The sequence below is a fragment of the Crassostrea angulata genome, chromosome 1 (genome assembly GCF_025612915.1).
Source record: "Crassostrea angulata isolate pt1a10 chromosome 1, ASM2561291v2, whole genome shotgun sequence".
Lineage (NCBI taxonomy): Eukaryota > Metazoa > Mollusca > Bivalvia > Ostreida > Ostreidae > Magallana > Magallana angulata.
In genome coordinates, this window is record NC_069111.1 from 3,013,093 (window position 1) to 3,022,832 (window position 9,740).

At 35.9% G+C, this 9,740-nt stretch overlaps 1 protein-coding gene across 1 annotated transcript; it reads right to left on the reverse strand.

The window, feature by feature from the left end:
* Nucleotides 1-125: 125 nt before the first annotated feature.
* Nucleotides 126-8,763, reverse strand: LOC128156096 (DBH-like monooxygenase protein 1 homolog). The gene is made up of 11 exons (XM_052818102.1): nt 8,392-8,763; nt 7,967-8,113; nt 7,196-7,390; nt 5,787-5,870; nt 5,541-5,714; nt 4,628-4,730; nt 4,370-4,536; nt 3,904-4,092; nt 2,854-2,913; nt 620-910; nt 126-373 (listed from the first exon to the last, which is right to left on the reverse strand). The coding sequence occupies exons 1-11, from the start codon at nt 8,746-8,748 to the stop codon at nt 299-301; spliced, it is 1,842 nt and encodes a 613-aa protein (XP_052674062.1). The 5' UTR covers nt 8,749-8,763; the 3' UTR covers nt 126-298.
* Between the last annotated feature and the right edge of the window lie 977 nt (nt 8,764-9,740).

Below are 9,740 nucleotides of genomic sequence, written 5' to 3' on the forward strand. Positions count from 1 at the left end.
CTTTATTTATGATTTTATGTCTATTTATTGATTACTGTGTATCTATTATTTATTTATGACTTAGGGTATTTATCAATGCAGTCATAATGGATTCCTAGAAAAGCTTATATAGTATTCAGGAAGAATTGTGTTTTAAAAAATATCAATATTTTATTGAACTTACGTATATGTCAAACATGATTTGCATGTTTACATAAAAAGTGAGATACGCATACAAATGGTATGTTATGATCATATATGAGTATCGGCATTATGACTTTGTTCAGTCGTGAGGCAATATTACGGCCTGTGTTCTGTTTTAGGTGGTACATGAGGACTTTGGTTTTTGGTATGGGGTATTAACTTCCGGTCTCTGGAAATAGTCTCCGAGAACCTGTTAAAAAAATTGAAAAAAATCTCTTAAGAGATAAAAAATTGCTTAAGAAATTCTTTTACATGTACTTACCATATTTATATATATATATATGTATCATAAATGGCATTTTTACTAATATACCATTGGTTATCCATTTGTTTAATCTCAAACCAACCGCCCAATAAATGAACCAGAACTATTCAAACTTATTTAGTTCCTTGGTGCTTTTTTTTTTTAAATCCAACGTGTTGCAAGATGAGTTACCTTTTTGCCTCTATAGAAGCACTGGTTATCGAAGCCCGACAACTTGGCTTTGTTTCTGAATTTGGCGCGAACACTCGGGTTCCTCCAGTCTATCTCGTTTATCATGCTGTTTAATCGATTCATTTGACCCTGAGAGTGATGATCAACCTGCTTTAAATATGACGTCATCTGGTCTATTTGGAAATCCGAAGGCGCGTCATGCGCCGGTGAACTCAAACAAGCATCGACCTTGACCTTTGGATAGTACATTAGGAAGGACAGGCACATTTCCTCTCTTATCCCTAATCCGCCCTGTAGATAATCAAACAGGCGAAACAATTATTGCAACTGTCATTAAAACGACGAAAAAATTATAATATTATTGTACTGGTTTTTATGGCTTACGGCCATCTAGTTGCCGGATAATCTTTACGGCAAAGAGTTCAGTTATCTGAACATGCGCGACAAAAAATAGTTCAATTCGAATGTTACAAAGTTAACTGTTTGATGTTCATAATAAATATCTTTTAGCAAGATTATATTTTCCATATGTTATTATAACTTATGTTATTGTAACCAATATGAATTGACTTTATTTAAATTAACTCGAAATCTAACGCGAATGAATGTTAAATGCAGTGTTTTCCCTAAGCCGTTTTTGCATAGAGGTATAGGCCCCCGCCATGCATCACATAGAGCCGCCATGCTTTCCGCTATGCATACTTACATGTATTATAAGCAATAAATCTTCTCCCAATTATTTCAGATTCTAACAGTGATAAGTAAATGTAATGTAGTCGTTATTTCGTTTAATCTTCATAAAAACGTTTGCACCCACAGGGAGCGTCGCTAACTTCGATCGACATTGATCTCAGCAAGGGGGAAATTGTTTAACGGTTAAAGGACTGAACTTATGTTTGAGATATATTGAAACGGGGATTATAAATCGGTAATAAATGCATATATAGAGGGGCAATTACTACTTGTTTTAATATAATGTGCCTTCTTCGACACCTCCGCCATTATCGAATGTTGGGGATTTTCCAAGATCTAAAAATAGCACAATGTTCCCTCGATGGAGTTACCTTGGTTGTGCTATGATTGAACTGTTTATTTGTCGTAAAAATATTGGAAACTTGAGACCAAATGAACTCAGATAAGAAAACAATATATAGTTAAGCTTTATTGCAAGTCATATACGGAAGCGATGTCACATTACTATAACTTAAAGACATCGTATAGTATGTCTCTGAAAATGACTGAGTACACATGTCATGTGAAGAGAGACTGACTGCAGAGTTATAGTGCAGTAAATAATTTTATTTAATTAAATTTATTATAATTAAATTTGGTGTCAAAACAATTTTGCTGTAATTGCATAGTTCTGCCTGTTTCTTGCCCCCCCCCCCCCCCCCCTTCCAAAGAGTTTATCTCTGTACAAAGGGAAAAAAATAAAACAGAAGGTGTTAGAACTGCTTTGTGAATCTATATTTCTTATAAAAGCTTGTGAAGGTCAGCCTCTTAAAGAAGTAGAAAAAACCCAGAAAAATATGAATAGATATACATTTATGAAATACAAATAAAATGGAATAATACTTGTTGGTGTAGATTTCATGAGAATTCATTAATTATAGTACATAACATGCAGTACATTTCATCATTTGGTTATATTATTTTTACGCGCAGTGATTTCGCGCTGGCTGTGGTGCTGTTACGTCGCACCGTGCACCAACTCTCGCGCAGGTTCATAGTGCGTAGGAATACAAGGTATACTGATATTTGAGAGTATGTTGGTTTTGAGTGTTTTTTGTGTCCTATATAGTTGAATGAATTTACTGTTAATGTACTTCAGTCGTTGGATAAAAGAAAGAAACAAATTGTCTCATATTGGAGTTTGAATCTGACATCATCATAATTATTTCATACAGTCTATGATTTTCCTAAAAGCAATGGTGTTTTCAACCAATTGATAAAAGAGGCGTCTAGATTTCAATCCTGTATGTTTCGGTCACTAAGGTTCGACCAATCAACAAATGGGGCATGTTGATATTGGTCCTGTTAGTTTCCATAGATCTATGAATTACATGTAGCTAGTTACTTTCTTTAGAGCTATAAATAAACTAAAGTTTCCATAAGAAATAGAGGGAATCATACTCAATCCATGTAAATAAAGTCATATCAAACCCGTAAGCCATTATGGCCCTTCAGGCCTTTGATTTTTTAAATGTTTACGTACAAAAGATGTTTTATCTTACCATGGTAACGTTCGTGCGGTTCATGGACTGGTAATTGCATTCGATGATCAAACTGTCACCCTGTATAACATGAGAATATGTTTTATGTCTCTTCAACAAAATTGGCGATATCATATGTGTTTGCGTTCTGCTGATGTCAATAAAACGGCAAAATCTCCAAACCAAACTATAATTATTAAATTCCCCGTTGCAATAATCTCTTTGTTTATTATGTCGAAAGCTTTTTTAATGCTGTCTAATACATTTATAAATATTTAACTTCAATCGAAGGTGTTCTGGTAAAAAACAAATGATTTTGTGACCTTGACTTTCCTAATACAGTACCTTGACTCAACTTTAGCTCAGTTTAAGGAAACACCAAAGATGATTAAACATGATTGAAACTTTGCGTTTTGAACTTGACGTCTGAACTTGACGTCACATAATTCTTATTTTGGGTTTACCTTAGATTCAAAGCTTTTAAAAACAATTTCACCAAGCTCTTTTTGCCTAGAAATAAACCGATCCGTCTTTTGAAATATTAATTATGAGGTGATAAAATACGGTCGGCGTAAGATCAGAACCAATAAAGCCCAACGGGCTTTTTGATACATTTGATCACATTTGACCGTTCTTGACCACCTCATACATGTAATACTCAAAGAATGAATCTTTATCATCCCCTCGCGCAACTTGTTGCTCCGCTTTGCGGTGCCCTTGTTACTTATATTTTTATAGTTTTCATATTTTTCATTGTTCATCATTCATTTTTAATTATTGGCATTTTTACGTTATTTACGTTGTATAACTATGCAAATCCCGCTTGCGACAAGCATTACGCAATTTTCGTCATTGATGAACTGTATTGAACCATACTTTACGATTTGTGGTGTTACCAGACAAAGATAATTGTCATGAACTGTAAATATATAACTAAAAAAAACAACTTGTGAGAAAATACATGTTGCACTTCTTATCATGTTGCAAAACAAAATTAATATAAAAAATTAGGATTAATAATCTTATACATACATCCAGTTTCTAATTTCTAAACTGTTCTGAAATATTTACCGATTTGATTGTAATTTCCTTTTGCAGTACGTTAGCTGCTTGATAATTGAAGTCGTAATTGTCATCGTTAGCTATCGGTGGCTGCTCGACTCCATTGCGGATAAGTCTGGTTTTCATGCCTCTAGCGAGTAGATGAGAGTGGTGGAAGAGCGCGAACACTTTAATTTCGTCTGTAGCGTTTGGTAGTCCCTAAAACGAAAATGTACAACTAGCATCAGCCGGCGATTATATATTATAAATCTTATGATAGATTTTGACAATAAAATATCATAATTCATTTAAAATGCAAAAAATGTAAACTCGTATTAACTTAGTTCCCCTTGCATATTTAGAAACGAAGACATTTTTACATTGCTTTATGGTCTACAATACAACCAAACCATATCAGAGCTAATGTCTATTATTAGTTTATTTATAACTAATTATGATAAGCTATGACATGTTAGGTTTGCAGAATGGAACTGACCAATTTAAGACATTCCATTGAGCAAATGCCTTCAGACAAGAAACTGTCCTCGTGAGGTGGAATAAACTGAGTAAGAGTTATCTCCATCCCTGTTTCCATGACACCAGCCTCGTGCTGACGTAAATGATTGGTGTAAAATATTCGAATGCCGGAATTATCCAAGATATCTGAAAAGTATACAATAGTTATATAAGGAATTCTTGTTTTTCTTTTTCATATTTCGCCCTTTAGACATTTATTTATTACAGGTCGACTTACCATCTCTGAGGTCGGGGTTGGAATAATGTGTCTCCATTACAAAGAACGATGGGTCTCCCTCGGCTCCAAGAGACAAACCGGTGTGTTCAGGCCAAATAAAGGACTGTAAAAACATAATTTGAATCCATTTTTGGGAGTTGATTTTAATCAACTCTCCTATGCAGTCACTCTGGCAAACCGAAAGTGAAACAGTGTTTGGACCTAAGCACAAATCATCACCGCTGACAAGTCTTAGTTCTTGAATATAATAGAAAAATTCGATGTAATGTATGCTGAAGCATTGTTTTTCAAGGAAACTTATCTATAAACACTTTGAAAATAGTAAGATTTTATACAATACGAACAATTTAGATATTTATGTAGTCTCATGTATTCTTACGCCAGAGTTTAATATAGTCTCGTTCAACCAAAAGCTCGACTCTCTCCGTAAATCTCCGACAAACAGAGGGACTCTCTTGCTTGTCAGAGATTAACGGAGACAGCTGAGCTGGTTGAACGAGACTGGAGTTCAATATCAGTAGTGCTTGGATCCATACAATTTTTTGAATTGTTTCGAATACTAATACATAGTTTGAAATCTATCTTTAAATATTACACAACATGATTCATATGGGGTTTCTCTAAATTCTTTTCTGAAGAGTCTAATTAAAATTCATATTATAAAAAAGTGCGTAATTGAAATACAGACTAGAAACTAATTGCCACGCAAGATAAGTTGATTTTAAAATAAATGATAATCGATAAAATCAACTCCCGTTAGTACTTCAGTACTTAGATTTATAAGAGGAATTGGACACCTTACAATATCTCCAAAAGGATAAAATCTGAACATTATCTGATAAATTCATGTAATATACTGTGTTAAGGCCAGTGGCCAAATGAATTTTCGAACCATATATTAATGGCTACCCACCCCGGCACCTATCTCGTACATGAGGAACACCGAGCGACATTCGGGTCGATAGTCCGTGGTAGCCGCGTAGCAATCGTAGTCCATGTGGGCGTACTTCGGCTCCTCGCCCCGACAGCGGTATAATACAACATGGTGGACGATCTTCTCATTCCCTGGTGTTACAACCGGGTCATACTGGAATAATGTCGATAAATGAAGTAATTGGTGTTACTAATTCAGTTGTTTGTATGCCGTGTTGTTACTTACTCTGATAACGTGGCGTTTCCCTCCTATATCGGGCATATTGAATGTAGTACAGTGGTAAAACGTGTCTCTCGCTGGAAGATTAATCTTGAAAACAAAAGACAGAATATCTAACATCAATAGACAACAAAAAGCTTTCTCCGTGTCTTTTTAGCCGGGCTCTGCTGAAAGCAGAGTCCTGGCTATAGGCAGGCAAATCGCAAATGTTACTATAAATAGCACAAATAAACAAAAAACCAAAGAGCGTCAAGGTAAAGCTTCCGCTATACCAAATAGTTACACAAAGAGCCACGTTTTGTCAAAAGGGTTGGCATTTTGTTTTGTTTTTTTAAATTTCGAATGAATCGTCTATCTTTTTTAGTTTTCTTATCAATAACGTGTTTTTAAAACATTACTATGTATTTTGGACACATACAATGCGCATGAATTTCCATAAACTACTTTGCTGCGCGATGAAGAAACGGGGATTGAATATATAATGCTTGTTGCAAAATTCAAGGCAGCAACTGTTGAACTTTTTAACTTTTACTAGACAGACATATTTTTTGTTTATAGCCGCTTACAAAATTTGGTCGCTCTCTGATGCTTTGCCGACATTAAAAGCATGGGAGAGAGAGAGAGAGAGAGAGAGAGAGAGAGAGAGAGAGAGAGAGAGAGAGAGAGAGAGAGAGAGATTTTCAGTCTTTACTACACAATAAGTATAAAGACACACCAAAAGAGCCCGGCTTTCAGTACTTCAGTACTTTGATTTATAATTGACATTTGTTCTTTATTCTGCCCAGTGTTCTTTTGAATTTTTAATATTGACACTCGAAAAATCAACAAAATTTGACTGATTACCAGAAAGACAAACCATGTTATTTGTGTCATTTAGTATTATATAAATAGTGCCTGTTTGGGAGGGTAACAGTTGTAATTGACACCCCGAGAAAACCATTGTCAACCGACGCGAAGCGGAGGTTGACAATGATTTTTTAGGGGTGTCAATTTCAACTGTTATCCTCCCAAACAGGCACTATTTATTTTATTACACTGAATGTCTTAATTTTATAGATGTTTTTACTGCTTTTATATAGAAATGACGTTAATTCCACGGCGAACCGTACGCGCATAATTTACGCGCATGTAACAATTCGTTGTGTTACCCGTTGGTAAGTGTGTTGCTAACGCTGATGGAAATTGAACGGATTATCAACAGTTTCTGCGTCTAAACCAATCAGATTTCAGTATTTAACATGGAAGTATAATAAATGCATTTGTTTTACAGTTGCTTACAGTTGTTTTTTGCCGGGTTATGAAGTTTTGCCTTTGAATGCATACTATATTGTTTTTGCCATGCTATAATGGTTTTGTATTTGAAAATGCACCACGCTGTTTTGCCGCGGTTTGATATCTTGCTTTTGAATACATACCATGTTGTTTTTGCCGTTGATGCCGTTTAAGAAATCAAAGTATTGCACGTCGTCTGGGAGATCGGGGATCTTGGCGCGTGACTCCAGCAGACGGACACTTTTGAACCCCCTCCTGGACCCCCCGTGGTAGATCAGTCTGTCCTCGGACACAGGGTCGTCTGGGTGGTAGGCGTACAGGATCCGCACCGTATCCTCCTGTAATCAACCATACAGGACACGTATAGGCTGGGACTTTTATTATTGATTTCTGAAATACTAATTCTAAAACAAAAACTATTACTTTGATTGAAACATCGGAAACGTAGCCTTGTGGTAATATATTAGATTATTTGAGTCTAAAAGTTACGGACATATGCACTGCACACAAAATGTTTCTGCTTGGTTGGGTTTTGCTTTCCGTTTTCAAACTGTTTCATAAACAACATTTTTTAACTTACATGTAACATTCGCTCTATTTCATTGAACACCCAAGTATATTAACGAAGCACAATTATTTAAAAAGAAAGAAAACTCCATTACTACACGAAGGATCATGAAATAACAATTTGGAATTTTACGATTTTTGTTGTTTAACCAGTATGTAATTAACACAATTTCAAACTCCAGCATATGATACGCTATTTACATCATATTTAAAAATAGCTAAATGAAAACAAAATGTAAATGCAGAAATAGAAAAAAATCAAGGTTAAAGACAGAGAAATAGATAGTCGAAAAGTGAGATAATGAGACCAAGGGTAAAAATTCTGGTAAACTTTAAGCTGTTCTCACAGAAATCACGAAATCCTTGGAGTCGCACGTATCCAGGAGCCGGGAAAACTTCAGGATGGTGCCGAACTCGTTCTCCTCCGCCCTCAGGAGCTGGTAGTCCTGGGCCTCGTCCTTTTTGGGAGGGTAGTAACTAGAGCTAAAACGGTCCTTTATGAAATAGTAAAGACAGCTGTTATTACCTCACATACATGGAAATGGTATTCCTTATGATGGTTAAAGTTCAACGAGTCTCCTCTCATACTTTGTATATATATGACGTTTTTGTTGGGGTATATATGATTTCTTTTCTATGTTTTTTTTTACTTTTTGCCATGTAAACTAAGCGTCAAGTCATTTGTCTAGTTTTGAACATGTACATAAATGATTTCAAGTTGGTTGCTTACAAATCCTAAAGTTTCTCCATTATAATGATAAGAAATTCATACCGTGAACACGATGGATCCATCAGACTTGACCCACCCAGTGACCATATCGGCGGGGTACATACGTCCCGTGGGGGACAGTCCCAACCCAAGCCAACCATGGGTCTTGGCGTGGGCCTCGAAGGTGATGTGGGTAGTGTTGAATTTCCAGAAGAGGAAATATTCTCCGTTTCCGGAGAGGTCCAGCATGTAGTCAAACTGTTCCGTGGCGGTGGGTCTGTACGGACAGTCATTGCCGAGGGAGGGTGTCCCCGAGAGGAGCAAGCCAAGACCGAGTAAGTATAGTGACCCAGGCATTGCCAAAGTTTGTGGTCTGAGAAACAAGCGTAGAATGATGGAACACCCCAAAGCTGCGGACATTCTATCGTCTAGAATACGGATTTGATTGGACGACAAATTTTTGACATGTAAGCCAATGAGTGCATGTACGTCACATGACCCCTAGTTGATTCGGTCATCCATACCAAGTTGATTTTGGACTTTCTATTCTAAGTTTAGCAAAAGAATTACATTTGGAAATCACACTTAGACATTTTAGTGCCGGACATGCTGAATTTCGTACGCTGAATTGTTCGTAAATACTAAGATCGATGTATGTATGTTTTCAGAGATTTGCTTCACTTTTGCAACTGAACTATTAGTTACATATTTTATTCTGATTTTTACAACATTTGAGGGAAGGGGTCAAGGACATATTGGGACCAGGAATCAGAACGTACTAGTTCTAGTGACAACATAACCTGAATTTCAACATACGTACCGGAAAAAGACCCAATATCGGGCTGTGTCCTTGGAGAATTGTGACGTCTTGTTTGCTCTGTACTTTGAGTTTTCTTTGATCTGTTTGTTCTAATTGTGTTTTTTTTTTAAAATACTAGTAATTTCAGAATTACTAGTCCCAATGCCGGGACAATTACAAAAATCAGATACTTGAAATTCATTTTAAATCGCTGAGATGCAATATTCTGAATGATGTTAGTAGTGTTCCAAATCCGTCCGCTCCCGATTTTACTTTAATCTACACTCTGAAGAATTGCCTAAGTATCAGTAATTACAAAATAAGCTTAATGTGTTGTCTTGTTGTTTAAATGTTGTCTGTTAACTAATATTTCCGAATATTAAATGTTTTTGTTGCCGCGAGAGGATCCGCACAACCTGACTACGACTCTGTTACACTGGTCGGAAGTTTATCTTCAATGAAGAGAAATGAAATAAATAAAAAACAGGAAAACTTTTTATCGGATTATATCTGATAAAGAAGAAGCATGTATGTAATTAATTTCGATTATTTAAAAAGAAAGTAGCTATGTGCGAGTCAGTATCTGAGGTTTTATTGGGCCTGTATATTTGTT